Here is a 19,968-nt window from a genome sequence, read left to right as displayed (position 1 = left end):
CATTCTCGCTCTTTGACTCCTACTTCAGTTTTCATTTAAGAAGGGTTTCTCTCCTACATTCCCCCTCCCTCTACGCAGAGCCCTAAGCATTACAGCTGGAGCCCTTTCACTCCAACTCACCGTTCTCCTGTTCCCCACAGGACGAGGTCACCAGTGTCTGGCAATATCAGACACTTTTAACATAAATCCTGTGAGGCTCTTGTTGTATAATTTGGTTTCAAGTCTCAGGGACTTTTCTTAGCAGGGAACCAAATCACTATGAGGTGGAATACAAAATTCCACAACTAAGTCTGAACTGTGGCTTCAACAACATGGCCCTTCCACCCGCCAGCAAACCTCCCTAACAGAAAACAGCTACATCAAAAGAGAAAACCTGTGCATGTTATTTTTAATCGTTCCTTACTCACTTATGGTAATTAGAACTCCTATAGCAACTTTGCCTGCAGGCACCGCCCCTGCAGCTCCCACTGGCCGCAGTTCCCGGCAAATGGGAGCTGCGGGAGTCCTGGGTGGAGGCAGCACACGGAGCTGCCTGGCCATATCTCCACCTAGCAGCTGAACGAGCGGGATGTCACCGCTTCCTGGGAGCCCCCCGGGTAAGAGCCACCCAGAGCCTGCCTCACCCCGTCCTGTGCCCCAATCCCTTGCTCCCTCCCACACCCAAACTCTGCTGCGGGAGGTGTGGGAGGGGAGACTGCCCCAGCAGCGACCGGTATGACTGGCACAGGAGCCGTCTGAGCTGCCCCTGAGTCAGGTGCACCAGCTGCTGCAGAAGTCAGAGGTCACGGAATCCGTGACCTCCATGACAAAATCGCAGCCTTGATGATAACACATTGACAATTTTGTACGTCACTTTCAATCATTGGATTATATATGTACAAAATACTATTATATTGCAACCAGGCATCTTGAAGTGCCTTGCTAACACAAACGAATGAATCCTAACAATACTCCTGAAGGTACAACAGTCAATGGTTGTTAGACATATTTTACAGAGGGAAAAACGGAGGCCCCTGCTGGCCAACATCACACAGTGAATCAGTGGCAGAGCTAGAAAGAGGAAGGGAGTGCAGACTCCCAGTTCCTTACTCTAATAACTAAAAGACACTGCCTTTCTATGTTAGAACCCAACTGAACTAAATACTACAGATTAGACTGCAAAAAGGCTCAAATCAGTTTGGAAAGGTTCAGACATGATGACAAGTTACTTCTTAACAGTATAGTCTTCTAGGCTCAAAACTAGGCTTTCCCTCCCAAATGTGATACCACATGTTCCTCCAGCCTTTCCCGGTATTCTTAAATGTATCTGAAGCATTTATGAAAAACTTACTTTTCCACCCAACTAGAGCACTAACCGCTGCAGGAGAATGAGTATCATATTGCTGATCAGGCAGAAAGTAAGAGTTTTTCTAAGACTAGTATGACAACAAGAGGACAGAGGAAAGAAGTTCACATGGTTATTGAACATGGAAACAAAAATATATTCATGGTTAAGAAAGAAATTACTAGTGTACTTTGCTAGAACGGGGAAAAAGCAAATATATTTTATAAAGTCATGTTTTACACTACAACCTAAATGTACAACAGACCTGCCTATTACAGAAGAGAAACAGGCAATTCCCTAGAGAAAACAGCATGAATTATCAATGTGTCCCAACAAAAGTAACTTAATAAAAGGTATTTATTCACTTGTGATCTGATGTGAAAATTCAGTGTTCAATGACTTTCAAAGACAGACTATTACGCCTGTATAATGTAATCCAGGAAGTTTTCGGAAAATGTAGGGGACAATTTCCTGGTGCAAGTCCTGGAGGAACTAACTAGGGGCAGAGCTCTTCTTGACGTGCTGCTCACAAACTGGGAAGAATTCGTAGGGGAAGCTAAAGTGGATGGAAACTTAGGAGGCAGTGACCATGAGATGGTCGAGTTCAGGATCCTGACACAGGGAAGAAAGGAGAGCAGCAGAATACGGATCCTGGACTTCAGAAAAGCAGACTTTGACTCCCTCAAGGAACTGATGGGCAGGATCCCCTGGGAGAATAACATGAGGGGGAAAGGAGTCCAGGAGAGCTGGCTGTATTTTAAAGAATCCTTATTGAGGTTACAGGGACAAACCATCCCGATGTGTAGAAAGAATAGTAAATATGGCAGGCGACCAGCTTGGCTTAACAGTGAAATCCTTGCTGATCTTAAACACAAAAAAGAAGCTTACAAGAAGTGGAAGATTGGACAAATGACCAGGGAAGAGTATAAAAATATTGCTCGGGCATGCAGGAGTGAAATCAGGAAGGCCAAATCACACCTGGAGTTGCAGCTAGCAAGAGATGTTGAGAGTAACAAGAAGGGTTTCTTCAGGTATGTTAGCAACAAGAAGAAAGTCAAGGAAAGTGTGGGCCCCTTACTGAATGAGGGAGGCAACCTAGTGACAGAGGATGGGGAAAAAGCTAATGTACTCAATGCTTTTTTTGCCTCTGTCTTCACGAACAAGGTCAGCTCCCAGACTACTGCACTGGGCAGCACAGCATGGAGAGGAGATGACCAGCCCTCTGTGGAGAAAGAAGTGGTTCGGGACTATTTAGAAAAGCTGGACAAGCACAAGTCCATGGGGCCAGATGAGCTGCATCCGAGAGGGCTAAAGGAGTTGGCGGATGTGATTGCAGAGCCATTGGCCATTATCTTTGAAAACTCATGGCGATCGGGGGAAGTCCTGGACGACTGGAAAAAGGCTAATGTAGTGCCCACCTTTAAAAAAGGGAAGGAGGAGGATCCTGGGAACTACAGGCCAGTCAGCCTCACCTCAGTCCCTGGAAAAATCATGGAGCAGGTCCTCAAGGAATCAATTCTGAAGCACTCAGAGGAGAGGAAAATGATCAGGAACAGTCAGCAAGGATTCACCAAGAGCAAGTCATGCCTGACTAATCTATTTGCCTTCTGTGATGAGATAACTGGCTCTGTGGATGAGGGGAAAGCGGTGGACGTGTTGTTCCTTGACTTTAGCAAAGCTTTTGACACGGTCTCCCACAGTACTCTTGCCAGCAAGTTAACAAAGTCCATGGGCTGGATGAATGGACTATAAGGTGGACAGAAAGTTGGCTAGATTGTCGGACTCAACGGGTAGTGATCAATGGCTCCATGTCTAGTTGGCAGCTGGTATCAAGTGGAGTGCCCCAAGGGTCGGTCCTCGGGCCAGTTTTGTTCAATATCTTCATAAATGATCTGGAGAATGGTGTGGATTGCACCCTCAGCAAGTTTGCAGATGACACTAAACTGGGAGGAGAGGTAGATACACTGGAGGGTAGGGATAGGATATGGAGGGACCTAGACAAATTAGAGGATTGGGCCAAAAGAAATCTGATGAGGCTCAACAAGGACAAGTGCAGAGTCCTGCACTTAGGACGGAAGAATCCCATGCACCGCTACAGACTAGGGACCGAATGGCTAGGCAGCAGTTCTGCAGAAAAGGACCTAGGGGTTACAGTGGACGAGAAGCTGGATATTAGTCAACAGTGTGCCCTTGTTGCCAAGAAGGCCAATGGCATTTTGGGATGTATATATAGGGGCACTGCCAGCAGATCGAGGGACGTGATCGTTCCCCTTTATTTGACATTGGTAAGGCCTCATCTGGAGTACTGTGTCCAGTTTTGGGCCCCACACTACAAGAAGGATGTGGGAAAATTGGAGAGAGTCCAGCAGAGGGCAACAAAAATGATTAGGGGACTGGAACACATGACTTACGAGGAGAGGCTGAGGGAACTGGGATTGTTTAGTCTGCGGAAGAGAAGAATGAGGGGGGATTTGATAGCTGCTTTCAGCTACCTGAAAGGGGGTTACAAAGAGGATGGATCTAGACTGTTCTCAGTGGTAGCTGATGACAGAACAAGGAGTAATGGTCTCAAGTTGCAGTGGGGGAGATTTAGGTTGGATATTAGGAAAAACTTTTTCACTAGGAGGGTGGTGAAACACTGGAATGCGTTACCTAGGGAGGTAGTGGAATCTCCTTTCTTAGATATTTTTAAGGTCAGGCTTGCTAAAGCCCTGGCTGGGATGATTTAGTTGGGGATTGGTCCTGCTTTGAGCAGGGGGTTGGACTAGATGACCTCCTGAGGTCCCTTCCAACCCTGATATTCTATGATTCTATGATTCTAATGGTTTACTGCTAGTTCATGAGCTTTAATTCACACACAATAATACTGACTGGTTCACTGCCTGTATGAGTTCTTGGTTTGCCAGGTGTGTTTCCTTCTTTCCACATTTATAAGCAGCAGCATACATGCAAACTTGAATTTGCTTTATGCTAAAGGACCCCACACTAGAATTACTGCCAATGCCACAGGCATTTATCACTAAAACAGGTCAAAGAAAGCACAGAGTATCATGGCAACCTGAGTCACTAATGCATTCACCCTAAGATACTCTCGCAAAATGATTACATGTTTTAGACACATTTAATAAATAGGAGACCATTTTTCCCCATGAAGGAGCACAAAAGGTGTACAAATTAATGGAGGCAACTAGATGCCTTGACTAGAGCATTAGGGAGCACTGAATGAATTTTGAGGTTTTCTAATGTTTGCAAGGAATTTTCTAAATAATATGTTTTCATATTGAAACAGTCAAATAGCACATTTTCAGATGCAGGAAAGATCTCAGCTACTTCAGAGTGTGCACAGGTCAGGTATTTGAGTCCTGGATCATTTCTAACCTATAATATTATAATGGTTATGGAACAACAAATACCGCAATTCTGCATCTTGGAGTCTTTTAACTCTAATGTTTGTTTTTAGATTTCCTGAATAAACCAGGTTAACCACGAGTGGATGAATACAAAACCCCTTTGTGTTAGATTTAGCAACTGGTAAAATACTTTCTGGTCCCTCACTCTGTAGAATTCTACCATGAAGACTCGATTCTATTAAGCCATGGCAGCTGGGCAGACTACATAGGCTATACACACTCTCCTGGTCACTAACTATCCAAAAAGAAGATCTACATTCGGCATGTACTTGTGCGTATTCTATTTCCAACACTTACTTGATGGAAGAAAATGCCGGCTAGTAATCATGGGCTTTTTATCTCCATCGGAACTGCTTGTGCTACTCCAGCTGCCCCAGCTACCACGACTGGCACGTACACTTCCTGAAGAACTTCCACAGTCTGAGCTTGAATCAGAGCAAAACTTTTCCAAACAATTCTTCTTAGATCGTTGATAAAAGATTTCTGAAGGAAGTTGAAAAAAAAATTAAAAATATTACATTTAAACTCAAAATTAAATAAAAATTGTTTTTGAAATGTGTTATATTAATCCTTTAAATCTGCTGAGCAGAAACAGGGAGTATTATTTATAGATAGCGTCACTGGCATGTATGGCATTTTATGGGCATACAAGATGACAAAATCCCTGCCCTGGAGGAGCTTACCATCTAAGTTACACCTATAATACAATGGGAAGTGACAACAAACCATGGCCTATAGGGGCTGAGACAGGTGGAAGAAATGGGAAGTGCATACTGCTCTTTAAGCAGCATAAATTTTATTGTAAACAGAGACCTTATATAAAAGACCCTGGGAACATGCACATTAAAAACAAGAACAAACCTAATTGATAACTCAGTAGTGAACTATGGACTTTCCCCTTCTCCTCATTTTAACAAGAATAAGAACCACCACTATATAAACTCATTTATCTTCTTAACATACCCTCTTCTCAAAAGCTGGGGAAAACAGATAGACTTTGAGGAAAAGTGAACAGGCCCTGGATCCGTGGACCAAGGCAGGAAACAAGGTTCAAAGTTGATGGTTATTCACTGAAAATGCCCTACCCATACCCCACCTGATGCTCTTCTGGGGGCTGTTACTTTAACTGATCTCAGGTAGGCATGCTAGATAGGCATGTCCCAAACAGTTTAATGCAGTGTTGTTCCCAGGATATCAGAGACAAGGTGGGTGAGGTAATATCTTTTATTGGACCAAATTCTGTTGGTGAGAGAGACAAGCTTTTGAGCTTACACAGAGCTGACCTAAAGAGAGCTCTGTGTAAGCTCAAAAGCCTCTTTCTCTCACCAACAGAATTTGGTCCAATAAAAGATATTACTTCACCCACCTTGTCCCCCAAACAGTTTAAGACATTATAGTTTCATGCTCTGACATGTCTTCTTACCTTGACTAGGGAGTATTGTGGAGGAAATGCATTCAGCCCCTCAGACAACGAATACTTTTTGGTATTTCTTGGCATCTCAGCAACCATGTTGACTGGCTCCCAGAGGAGCTACATATAGCCCTCATTGGCCAGGATGGTCACATTAAGGGGCCCATGAGGGCAAGGGAAATAGAAGTCCCCAAGGGAAGGAATCAAAATATTGTGGTGTCAAAAAACTACACATTACTTTTTCCCAATGCAATCCCAATAATGATTACATACCTGTTTCTCCCTGTGTAGACAAGTTCCCAACTTTTTGGTCTGTTTTACAAGTTTCCCTTATGCCAATGTTAGTTCTTAGTTCAGGCCTTTCAAATTCACTGCACATACGCTTCAACTCATTCTGTTCAGGAACCCTGAAATAATCACAAACCAAAATGCGTTTACATTTTTAAGTATCATTTCCCCGCTTCCAATTACTAAACATTTTATTAGCAACTCTGTCAAGGCAAGATCTTGAGCTGGGAACAGTCTCAAAACTCTTGTTCCTCAGGTTGGCTGGGTCTGTGAGTGAGACAAAGGTGACAGATACCTTCAGAGCTCAGACAGGACAGTTTGGGTGCAAAAATTGGCCGCATATTTCCAACAACTTGGAAGCTCACCAGAACTATCACGTGCTTCTTTACAAACATTGTCACACCTTCCTCTCACTGCCCCCTACCTGTGAAGCACAAAGTGATCCACAAAGTCATTACCCTCTCCTCCAAGTTGTTCCTCAAAACACACTTCTCCTCTGATGCCTACAAGAAAGTATAGGTTGAGGGACAGTCTGGGATAGTTGAAGTATTGTCACCCTTTTTTTAAATATAAAGATTGTATATCTTCCAAACAATCTCTCCAATGCTATATATTGTTTGCCTTCCTAGACTCCAATCTTGCAATCAAATCCACTGAAATCAAAGTATTTCTGCAGAGCTGTAGAGTCTGCCCAGGGGGATATGACTGCAGGATCAGGGTCTAAAATTGTTAGTTCCTTGTGACAAGGACCTAGATTTCCAGTGCACCCTGAACCTGATTTGGGCTCCTGAACACTAACACAATAGATCATCATCATCAAAATAATAAGCAGAAGAAAACCCACAACTGATTCAGGAAATATTTTTCTCTTTTCAATTCTTAGCTAGTAGGAGCCAACATTTCTTGATCTAATACATTATCAGTCAGATCCATGTTAAGGGAAGCCCAAAACCAATCAGGTGGCAGGGTGAATGCAGAATAGAACTACCCTGTGGAAACATCAAAAATTTGTTATCTTTAGTATTATGTATTTCAGGACTAGTTTGACTAATATTGGAAATGACAAACATTTGAGTTATTATTTTTATGGAGAGTAGATGGCCACATTTTAATGCCTAGAAAGCAATGATTGTTGAAAAGTAAATAAATGAACCAGTAAGAGAAATAATGCTAGACAAACATTTCCCTTCCATTTTTGTTTTTCTTATCTACACAGACCTTGATCCTGTGCTGAATTCTATGTATTGTGAGTAGACTGTTATGCAGGATTATCACAATGGTCCCTCGTGTTCTGGCTTTACAATTGGTTTTGTCTAGTTACACTATTTAAGAGTCCGTTAAGTCAATTTAATTCTTTTCAGGATTGTGGTCTTAAAATCTAAGCTGTTTGGGGGGAGGCACTTTCTCTTATTGTATTTTTGTACATTGTCTAGCACAATGGGGCCCTGATTCCAAATGGCATCTTTAGAAGTACTGTAATAATAATTTAATAATGATAAACAACAACATGAAGTAATAGGAAAAGCTTACAATTAATTGACTCTTAGAAATTATTGAAGTAAACTTATAAAAAAAGTTTTAAAAATATTTCTCAGGATCTTTTCATATTTCTGTCTAATATTCTGATCTAACATTCCTTTAAATTACCACAACACTTGGCAACAAACGACAAAGAAGTCATTTAGTCTGAATGTCCCAGGTATCCCAGACTTCCTCTTTTAAAAGTTTATTTTTAAATCACTACACTTCATTGGAGAAATGCTGGCTTCTTCATAAAAAAAAAATTCTTCTCTTCCTCTTTATACTATATTAGAAGATAAAATTGCTTCCAACTAGTTAAGAGATGATCTGATTCACACGAAGTTGGAATCATTTCATAAGATTTTTCTTTGCTGCAGACAATACATTCTGGATTTTATCCACTCGGAACAGAGTGGAAAGGAAACTAACCATTGGGAGTTTTAAAGCAGGCAAATTTCCAGTCTATAAGGAGAAACAATTAAATACTGACCAGGATGTAAATTCAAACTCTCACATTTCTCCATTGCTTGTTAGTTTAAAGTCTGTCTACAGAGGACATACGTGTTCACAAAAGTGCAGGTGTACCATATTTTGCGATTATAAAATTAGCATTATTTTATTTGTTATCAGGCATATAGATTTCTGGGTGATTTGTTCCTTTAATCTGAAGTGCTCAGCAAGAAACATTTTACAGCTCAAGAATAAATCAAAGAATGAAAGTAGTGACTTCCCCATGAAAATCCTCCCATTCTCTGCAATTGAATCCTAAACGTGGCCCTGATTCTGCAAAGAGATCCATCCAGGTGACCCTTTGCAACCACAACAGGTCCCACTGAAATCAACAGGGCACCTTACAGATTGCTTTGCAGGATGGGAAGTGTACCTATATACACGTGGGCACACACCCATTTTCCTATGTAATATAGTATAGTATGTATTAAATACGACCGTTTTAGCCCTGGATTGTATCATCATACAATAACCTGCATACTGTACTACACAAAACCTAAAGAGACTAAAAATGCAGAAACGAAAGCATTTCCAGTTTCAACATGGCATAATAAAAATGGTGATTATCCGAGGACGCAGCACACACCTTGGAGATATATTGACATTCTTTTTCTTGTTTTTTCTAGATGTTCTATTTCTATTCCAATTTATATTTGATAAATTGCCTTCTCTTTTATCCTGAGATCTCTTCCTCCTGAAAGCATCTTCTTGCTGAAAAGGTAAAAACATGAACTAGTGAGACAACGTGTCTATTATCAATGAAGTAACCTTGGTAAATTCATGTCAGTGGTTTTATCTAGGCAAAGAACATTCACAAAATGACACTCTTAGTGGAAGATTTAGTGCCACTTTCCAAGATCACCACTTAATCTACCTACCCAAGATTCAGACCTTCATATCACTGGTAAATGTTGAGAGATAAAAGTTTCTGAATCCCCAATGTGCTAGCATTTCCCCCCTTTCCTTTCCTTTCCTTCCCTGCCCCTGAGCAAAGTAGGGAGTGCAGAGGATGATAGGGGAAAATGTCTATACAATTCTTAATGGACTAAAAACTAGAAACATCTGCCTGATTTGTGATCAGCTTGTGGGAGAGTTCAGCAGCAATAAATTCTCTCTTCCCTCACCTATTGGTGGTGTCCCCTCTGTTTATCTGACATACTACTGAAGAAATAATGGGGATAAGTAAAACAGAAAATATTAATAAATTTAAGTTTTAATTTATATTGGACTTAAAACAAAATAGACCACCACCAGAAACACATAAAAGCGGCAGAACATGGCCAAAAGCCACTTATAACTGCATTAACATTTTCTCAAAACAAGACTAGGATCCAGCAAATGTTTTCAATATGTGCTCCGGAAGTACGATATGTAATTTATTATAAAGCTTTTCGTGAACAGATTAGATAGAACCCATTTCTGATTCGGCCCCCTGCTCTATCAGTGAATTTAGGAAGTCACTTAAACTCTCTGTAATGTAAATACAATACTTAGTGTTTGTAAAGCTTTTGAAATCTTTGGACAGAAGATGCTATCTTGCAGGTTTCTGGTTATTATTACTATTTAGCAATTTGTGTAAATGAATTCATCTTTTGTCATGCTCAAATTCAGTTTCTGGCACAGAGATTAGTCATAGGTTCCAAGGCTCCTGTATAACACAGGCCACAGAACTTCCCCAAAATAACCAGAGTGAAAGACAGCAAGATAGCTCTCTAACAAGGGTCGGAGGAGGGAGTTTCCGCACAACACTACTGATGCTGACACTTGGTGTTAGATTTAAGTCAGATGGTGTGAGAGGGTGTGTTTGTGCCTGCACTAATATTAATTACATGGAAACAAATGCGTTTGTGATATAGCCCACATTACATATAAAGCCTACTTGTGAACTCCACCAAAACATTTTGTATCCTTTTATAATCCAGTGTTAATACATAAAACTAGGACACGTAGAGTATCACAACCTGGGGGTTCTACTCATTCATTAGATGATCAGTAAAGTGATTTTAGGATTTATTCTTTACAGAATATTTCTCTCTCTCTTTTATTTTAGGCATTTTAAATATGAAACTGAGAAGGATCATTTGATACAAACCTCAACTGAAGCAAGTTCCTGTTTTCCACAGCATGGTGTATCCTCCTTATGTCCTTTACTAATCTTTTTCTCAGTGGAAGGCTTTGTGTTAATCTGCTTTTTCAAAGTCTCACAGTTTTCTATTTCATTCCTGAGAGGCACTTGCTGGTTATTCCCTGTAGTGAAACAATACAAATAGTGTAACTTTGTACATGAGGCTCCCATTCCCTTCCCTGGTCACTCTACCTTGGCCAATTTGGATGCTTCGCAAAACACGACGATTATAAATCATTTTTGTTTTGCTATCCCCAAAAAAACAAAAATACAAAAGTTAACACTGCTGTGTAACACTTCTAAAACCAGCTGCAAGAGGCAGTTTTATATATAGCAGTACTAATATACACTTCCCCTACGTACCAACCTTGCTATAATCACCCTACGTCAGTTGGTTCTTTAGTCCCTATGTACAGTTAGAGCCGCACTGGGGGCACACTTAGCTAAAACTCTCATCCAGGCTCTCATCATCTTACATCTCAATTGCTACAACATCCTTTTCTCTGGCTTTAATAAATATAAGCTAGCCCCATTCACATTTATTCAGAATGCTACTGCAAACATCATTCTCTTAGTCCTCTTTTTACATCCCGCCACTGGCTCCCCCTTTCTCTATCACATCAAACATAAGCTACTTGTTTTACTTTCAAGGCTCTTCATAGCCTATCCCCACCCTACCTACCATCTCTCATTCACCATTGAGATGTCAGCTTCCACCGCCCACTGCCCCATCAGGCCTCCATAGACTACCTGTTACATTTTCAAACAAGCACACTGGTGCTCTCTCCCTTGCTGCCCCTCCCCACAAACATCCACAAAGCTAGCATCTTGTCTACAAAGGGAATTACTCTGGAAAGGCTGATTAGCTGTCTGATTAGCTGATTAGCTGTCTGATGTCTGATGAGCTCCATTTGTGGATGCTTTTACTCCAAACGATCTTGATCCACTTCTAACACGGATTAAGAAAGTGGATTAAGATAATTCAGAATAATGCACTCTCATTCTGGAATAAGAGCGTTCACACATGGAGTTAATCTGAAATAGTAAATCCGCTTTAAATTCACATTCTGCCTTATTCCAGATTAACTTTCATATGTAGACAAGCCCTTATTCACTATCTTCCTTCAAAACCCTCCTTAAAACTCCCTCTGCTGTGATGCCTACAAAAAACTTGTCCATGGTTAGGCTGCTAGTGGGCTGAGATCACAGTCCATCATGCTGCCAATGTTGCCACTGCTTCCTTATGCTCCCATCTATTTGTCATTATCTGTATGTCGTACCATACTTAGATTGTAAGCTTTTTGAGACAGGGATCTTCTTCTTTTGTTCTGTGTTTGTACAGCAGCTAGCACAATGGGATTCTGGGCCATGATTGGGGCTCCTAGGTGATACGGCAATATAATTAGCAAATAAAAACAACAACAACAACAACAACAAGGATGGACTTGGGCGAGGATTTTTGGTTGTGCAACTCTCACCTAGAAGTCAGCCAAGTTTCCCTCGCTGGCCGCTTTTAGGTAACTTAAGGTCCATTTATTCTGTTTGACCTATTATCAGGCTGGTTGGATCTTTTATTTTTAATTTTAACGTTCTGCACTGATATTATTGTACAATACTTAATTGCATTATAAATGCAATGAATTCTTCAGCTGCAAAATATTAAGAAATACAGACATTTGAGACTACCCTGCAACCTAATGACAAGGCTTTTGGCTGCACTGCACATGGCATGCAAAAGGAACAGGAATACTAAGGTCGTGACTATACCACCGATCAAACCGCAGTGCTGATCTTTGGTGGGAAGGGTACGCCCGTCCCAATCTCATTCTTCAGTGCTCCTTATTAGCCTGTTTACTAGCAGTGCCTGCAACCTCTGAGGAACTCAACCCTCCCTCCTTTGTGAATGGCAGCATCACAGTGGCAGGGGCATGGATGAGCATGGAGGGGATAGGGAGGAGTAAAGAAGCATCAGAAAACAAAGCAATGAGCAAGATTAGAGACTGGAGCTGAGAAAACATGTTACTGGTCTTCTAAAAAATGTGTCACTGCTTTCCAAGATATAACACACAAAGTAAATAGTTTCCTGCTGACTTCTTGGTGCCACAAAGATTCTCTATAATTAACAGTCATGAATGTTTCATACTGGTATGATTCAGATTTAATTTATAGTCCCAAACCATCTACAAATTAAACCACAGAACTTTGGACAGCCAGCAAACCCTGAGAATGCCAGGAGTCAAGAAATAACTGAAACAAACAGCTTGTTTGTTTCACTGTTTGCTCAATTTAATTCTTAAAAATTTGATAATTAAGCAACCATGAGAACTCTGGAAATGTTCTATGAAGGAGTTATATTCAAAACAACAGACTTTAAAAAACTCAGAGCTAGTAGGTAAGAAAGAAAATCTGGAAAGAAAATCAAAGGGAAAAAGGAGTTCCGGAGAGAAGTTTCTCAAAGAAACAATATTAACGGTGCAACAACTGACTATCCCAATGTGAAGGAAAGATAGGAACAACTGTAAGAGGCCAATATGGCTCCATCAGGCTCTTTCATGACCATAAAATCAAAAGGAATTCTACAAAGATACAAATGGTTAAGGATTTACAGTAGGAAACAGCTTGGTTTAGGTATAATGCATGATCTCTCTGAACTGTAACTAAAGATATTTTCCCACATATTTGGTTATGTTTAAAAGTTTAATCAATTTTTTTCAACTTTATTTAGCAGCTTCTGAAAATATAAACTAGGTTAATAACAACACTGTACCTCTAGAGCGTATGAAGAATTTCAAAGCACTTTATAAATATTAATTAAATTAGTTTGTCAACATGTCTGAGATGAGTAAGTAGTAGTACCGTAAATCCATTTAACAGATGAGGGAATACAGGGGATAACTGACTGGGTCAGGGTTAAATAGTTAGTCTGTGGCAGAGCTAGGAACAGAACCCAGATCTCCTTATTCCCAGTCCCATGTCTCAACCACCAGATAGCATAGAGTTATCAAGACTTCAACAAAAACAGACTTGTCAACTGCATATTTGGGATTCAATCAACGGATTTGCTTTTGCCACCGTCTCAGTGAAAACACATGTCCACAAGAAATATTCCTTTGACTTCCTAACCAACATTTCTCCTTAGTGTTCTTGTGCCTCTTCCCCAAGGCTAGTCTTTCAATCTAAAGTCATGAGCTAAACATCTCCTGAGTCTCTGATGGAAATGGCAACTTGTAACTCGTAATAATGTGAGAATTTCCAAATATCCTGGTGGCAGCTTCTGGCCCTTTCAGGTTACGATATTATTACAAAAGCCGGATGCCTAACTTTCAGAAATGCTAAGCACAACTCCAAATGAAGTCCATTTTTTTTTTTTTTTAAGATTTAAATAATTTGAATATCTGACCAAGGGCAAACTGTATTTTAATCATATCTGTGATGAAAACATGTTTGTCTCTTAACTTTGTTTTAACCTTTATAAATATTATGGTGTGAATTTACGCACGGAAGCAACTGTGAAGTCTAAAGTTTTATCATATCCATATGATATGAAACTTGCTTTCAGTTTCAAACCTTCCCTTGAAGTTGCATCTAAGCCGCAGCTTTGATTTACAACACAAAGGAATTTTTCTGGCCAGATCCTCTTTCTTGCAAATCTGCATAAACATATCAAAATCAAGAGGCATGAGTAAAATATCCTCACACAGAGGGTGAAATCCTATCCCCACTTAAGTGAAGGAACGTTTTGCCATTGACTTCAGTGGGGCCAAGATTTTCACCCAAGATGACAAATTTCAAAATGAATTATATAAATGGAAGATTACCATTATTTTTCCTGGAAACATCTTGCAATTCTGGCTGTTGCTGAGGTGAATTTGACAAGTGACTTTCGGGTAGCTTCTTAGATGTCTTCAGAGAACAGAACTCCTGTTCTTTGAGCTCAGTTATATCTTCTGAAGTTTTAAGGTTAGTTTCCTTAGGAAACATACATGCTTGAAGATCCTCCTTCAAATCACACTCTGAAGAAGTATTTTTCATGAGAACTGTGTTTTTCAGTGCACTTTCTTCTTTATCCAGAAAGTTTCCTGGAAGAGTTAAATTCTTCTGCAGGTTTACATTTATGCTATTTTCATATTTTAGGTGTAGCCAGTTCTCACTAACAATATCAGTGCAAATGTCCTCTTTTGGTGCCGAGATTTGGTTCTCTACAGTCTGATTCTGCTTTTCATCAGTAGTTGTAATGGCACTGCCAGGTATTGTGTTTGCTTTTTGTTTACTGTAGTAAACTGAACATTTGTGTTTCTTCTGAGAGTGGCTATAGGTTGCTGGACTTCTCTTTGCAGCATTCTGGCTTCGGCTGGATGGAGTGCCTACAGAAAGGAAGCCTTTTCCTTTGCCTTTATCAGAGGTGCTACAGGAATCCATAAAGGTCTTGCAGCTGCCCCTGGATATGAAATAAAGAATTAAGGTGTTTTTTAAATATATATAAAGCCATCATTAAATTACACTTTTAAAAAAGTATTCAATGAGAGGCAGAGAGAAATATTAATGAAACATAAGAACTGGATTTCTACCTTTTTTCGGTATAAAACTCAGGAAGGGGCAATTTACCCGCTTCTGTCCTAACAGAAAGGAGTGCTCACAGTGTAAAGATTTCACTTAATGGCTATGGATTAAATTCTCACCCAAATTGCATACATGGCTCCTACGGTCTCCAAAGGCACCCACAAACGTGTTTCCAAGCGGAGTCAGCCCGAGGTATGTGCATCTTGTTTGGCCGCATAGGGATTTGCATTTTTAATCACATCCAGATTTCAATAATAGCAATGATCCCTACACAAAGGCTCTGGGCACCCTGATATTTAATTAAATATTACAATTTCACTGTGATTTAAGCATGAGCTTAAGTGCTTCGACCAACTCCAATACACGCTCAAATGCTTGAATGAATTAGGACCTAGGTTCAGAGGTCTGATGGCCAACAAAGTGCTTTCCATTTCTAACTTCTGTGACTGTTAAATATGAACATGTAATTCCCATCACATAGTAACAGTACCACAGCAGCTAGGTAGTGTGTTTACATTACCCACCTTACATTTCATTATCTACGTATTACTAACAATACACAAAAGTAGTTATTCTGAGTTTTGTTCATCTGTCATCTGTACAGATTAAAACACCAGAGTGCACCTGATTTTGTCAGAATGCTGAAAACTCACTGAAACGACGAGGTTTCTTGGAACAGTATCTTCCTAAAGGAGATCACAGTAATATCATAGTACAAAGATTTAGAAAAGGCTATTCTATGTTAAACAGAGTGCAGATGAGAGCACTTCAGGGGAAGAAGAATGTTTACTTGTAGGAATCAGAGCTGATTATATCCACAGGATTGCTGTTTTGCTGTGACGAAGAACTGGGATTTGGTCTCTGTCTTGATTTCATGAATTCTGCTAAAATGTACTGTGCTTGTTGGAAGGCTATTAGAATCACACCCAATAGGGACAAACTGCAAAAGAAAACAACAGGTTTCACTACATGCATGTCTCTAGACTAATGAACAAAACAGATCAATTCCATAGCAAGTATTGTTTTTCAGACTATGTGTTGGTAAATTCCAAACGCAAAGATACCTAACATTAAATTGGAGGAATGGGGTATGGTACAAACAAAAAGTTTCTAGAAGTAATAATTTTTACTCTTTTATTTTTAAGTTTCTGGAAGCTATGATTATTTTATGACAAAACAATTAAACTATTCATTTTACAACAAAAACAAACAAAATTCAAACCTAAAACAACAAGATAATTTGAAGATTGAAGCTAAACGAGGACAGACATATTTTATTTTGCTTAGATATAGCAGAGATCTCAAAACAATGCAAGCTGAACAGGGCATATTGTAATAAACTATGTACTTCACATATATGGGATATGTACACGTATTTGCAGGAAGACAGACAGGATGATCTATTAGATCCCCTCTCACTCAAACGTCTATGATTCTGTGGTGTTATTATTTCATAAGCACTAATAATGCACTCACTGCTACACAAGAGACAAATAAAAAGAGAGTCACTCCCCCAAGCAGCTAACAAGCTAAACTACAGACACCGATAAGACAAATTGCACTCTGGAGGCCCCAGAGGGGAAAAAAAATCTCTTAAAAAAAAAAAATTCTCATGCCTTTCTAGAGTGGATGCTAACATAAAATTTATTAGAAATATCAACCTTCATTCTTCTGGGGTCAGTATTTGAAGTCAAAGGATTTTTTCTGTATGGTATATTATAGCATGGGTGAATTATGGGTAATTTTTTGCTACCTCCTGAAGTAGTCTATATACTATTACTATCAGGAAGCAAAATATGTAGACTAATGGAAAATGGCTCTATTGCTATGTTCTTGCAGCATCTGTTAATCAGGCTTTTTCACTAAAATACTTTTAGTTTGTATACAATGCAAACAGAATTAATTTGTATTTCCAGGCCACAGAATAAGCATGCACTGACATGTTATAGTATTAACATGACATTTACATTCACATCCTATCAATTCTGAAAACTAAGAGTGAAACTATTAGGATTTAAAGATTTGTATGAAAATGGCACCAGAAATCACCTACATTGAGAACAGTTTCTCACTTACATTATACAATATAAAAGGTAGAATAGTGTGTGTATGTGCGGGCACACACAAACGCACACACAAACACAAATTACAGACCCAGAAGCTTATCTGTTGTAAACTGGCATAAATCCACTCACTTCAACAGAGGTAAGCCAATTTAAACCCGCTGAGGATCTGACACACAAAATTAGCTAATGCACATACGCTGAGACACCTTTCCACCACAGCCTCTTCAACAGAATTTCTTAACAAAAATCCACATTAAACTAAAGTATGTTAAAAAAAGAGGATCTGTTTATTTGTTTTAAAACAATGTCGTTAAAACCTATGTAAACCTACCAGAAATGCTTAGGGTAGATTATATGTCCATACAGCTCCTTTTGGTCTGGCTCAGGTGGTGACAGAAACCACCCACATCTACTGCTAGGTATTTCCACAGCATGGAGGAGTGCTCAGTGGGATAAAGTGACTCCTGGGGCCAGAGGTGCTGGAACAATTTGTATAGTGGGGGTGCTGAGAGCCACTGAACCAAACTGTAAACCCTGACTATGATGGAAATCACTTCAAGCCAAGGGGTGAGGTAGCACCCCCACACCCCTAGTTCCAGCACCTATGCCTGGGGCATAAACGAGGCAGGAAGGGGAAACGGCTAATGCTTACTCTGCTCTAACTATCCCCAAGTGACATATGGTCCCATCGGGCTCATATTCACCTAGCACAAGTTAGAACACTTGGATGCAACAGAGAATCTGTCCATAAAATTTATGACTTTACTAATAGCTTAAACAACTTGTATTTGCATCCATGCTAACCATCTATAGTTATCTAATAAAATACTGCCATAGGTGTGTATGGCACTTTCCAGGCAGGAGAAGACATGTTCTTTCCCCAAGAAACTTAAAAGTTATAGGTCCAATCCTGTAAAATCCTGAGCATCCTCTATGTTCAGCACCTAGGTCTTTGAATCAGACCCTAATTACACATCATGACATTACACATTTCTCTAAAACTGACATTTTATATAAAGGTAGCAGCTGCTGACATGTAACTCAAAGAACCAAAAGCAACTATAAATCTTTAATAGATTGATTTTCTTTTCTTTTTAATTTGGGTGAGGAGTGCACAGCACAAGAAGCAAGTATATTACCTAACAAAGAGAACTGTGAGCCTCCAGAAAGACTCTTCCCAGCTAGGTCCTGGCACCACATCTGCACACAAGGGTAACAAATGGTGAGGAAGGGTCACGTTGAGTGTGAAGTGGAACTCTACATCAGCAGCAGTCACCAAAGTAAGCTCACGGATTACCCACGAAGAAGTAAAATCAGGGGTAAACCTGTCAACAAAATAAATGAGGCCAGTGTTATTTTTCTATAGTAAGATTTAGTTTTATTAAGATGTCATTGATTTAAAAATACTAAACAGTGATCATAAACAGCTTCTAATTTAATATGAAAAAAAGATGAGAGACAGCTGCTTGCTTCAAGATTGCCTCCTGCTGACCAGTTTATGTAGTGATGTTAACAGCTACCTAAGAGAAGCACTTGCCTGCCTGCTTTACAACTGTAATTGTGTTGGCATTCTCTATGTGATACACTATAAGATATTATTTAATTTTGATGTTTCCTCCTAGAAAAGGAGAATGGATAATCAACAAATACTAAATGAAATTCTTTGTACAATGCTAAAATGTACAGACAGTTGAGAGTGCACTGTATTTGCTGTACGTAGACGCACAATTACTGCATTACAATCATATCCCTTTTTCCTTGTTTTTAAAATCTTGAGTTACACTTGCATGGACATTAGAAAAAATATTTAAAATATGTATTGGTAGAAGCACCTGACTAGCTGGTACTAATGACTGTGATACGCATAGAAAATCAGCAAACAAATGATAAAACAATGAAAAAAAAAAAGAAAATATATGTTGTTCATTTGTCCTGACAACCATTCAACTTTAATTTAGTAATACTTCACAGTGTAGTAATAAAAATACCATAGTATGCTTTGTAAAAATAATCTAATTTTACTATAGTACTAGCTTTTAATGTAACATTACTGAAAAGAGGAGAGCTTTATATGTCTATTCAAAAGAGACTGAGCTTCTTCTGTGGACTAATGAGGTGAGGTTCTTCTGCCATTTCAAATTCACACTTACATTAACTAATTTCTTGGTTAACAATCAATGCTTACACAATGCTGATCTCCCGCGAAGAGTTCTGAGCCAGGAAAAATTCCTGACAGTCTAACACTTCAAACCCATATCCTTGGCAACTGTACCCATTAATCTTCATAGATGATACAGTTATAGGAAGAGGCCCAATATTCTCCACTTTGAAATTCTTTGTGATAGATAAAATTTGCTTGCTGTCTTTCAATTCTAAAGGAAACAAAATTAGCATTTAGTAACTACAAAGCACAGAGAGTAATTTTACTTTTAATATTATTTTAGAAATTACTGCTTATAGTTCACATTATTTTACGATATTCCAAAACTGAGAGTTAGATTTTTCATTTGATAAATTGCATTCTGCAGTAACATACAACAGAATTTGTAAGATCATCAGGCTTGTGTTATGACAAAACAGAATCTGCATCTGTTTTACTACTGCACTGTCCAGTTTTATTTTGACAAATTCTATTTCATTAAATGCTGTAGGAGTATTAATGATAGGAAAAAAATAACAAAAAACAAATTAATTTCTATGCTGCTCCACATTCTTTTTACTGATACCAAAATATTGTCCAAAATGCTTTTTAC

The 19,968-nt window shown here is 39.3% G+C and overlaps 1 protein-coding gene across 4 annotated transcripts in view; it reads right to left on the bottom strand.

Annotated features, from left to right (window-relative positions):
- The window catches only part of TMEM131L (transmembrane 131 like), a 127,627-nt gene that overhangs the window by 11,087 nt on the left and 96,572 nt on the right, over positions 1 to 19,968 (bottom strand). For all 4 annotated transcript variants that reach the window (XM_084626925.1, XM_084626924.1, XM_084626926.1 and 1 more), the window contains 8 exons: positions 19,401 to 19,587; positions 18,355 to 18,540; positions 15,940 to 16,089; positions 14,408 to 15,027; positions 10,557 to 10,711; positions 9,051 to 9,175; positions 6,419 to 6,552; positions 5,032 to 5,217 (listed from right to left, as the gene is read on the bottom strand). In XM_084626925.1, the coding sequence (XP_084483051.1) occupies positions 5,032 to 5,217; positions 6,419 to 6,552; positions 9,051 to 9,175; positions 10,557 to 10,711; positions 14,408 to 15,027; positions 15,940 to 16,089; positions 18,355 to 18,540; positions 19,401 to 19,587 (1,743 nt within the window). The remainder of the gene's footprint in view (positions 1 to 5,031; positions 5,218 to 6,418; positions 6,553 to 9,050; positions 9,176 to 10,556; positions 10,712 to 14,407; positions 15,028 to 15,939; positions 16,090 to 18,354; positions 18,541 to 19,400; positions 19,588 to 19,968) is intronic.

Source organism: Lepidochelys olivacea (genome assembly GCF_965140295.1).
Source record: "Lepidochelys olivacea isolate rLepOli2 genome assembly, chromosome: 4".
In the NCBI taxonomy this organism is placed as follows: Eukaryota; Metazoa; Chordata; order Testudines; family Cheloniidae; genus Lepidochelys; species Lepidochelys olivacea.
Note: the sequence above shows the minus strand (reverse complement) of the source record. Positions and strands in the feature narration are given on the sequence as shown.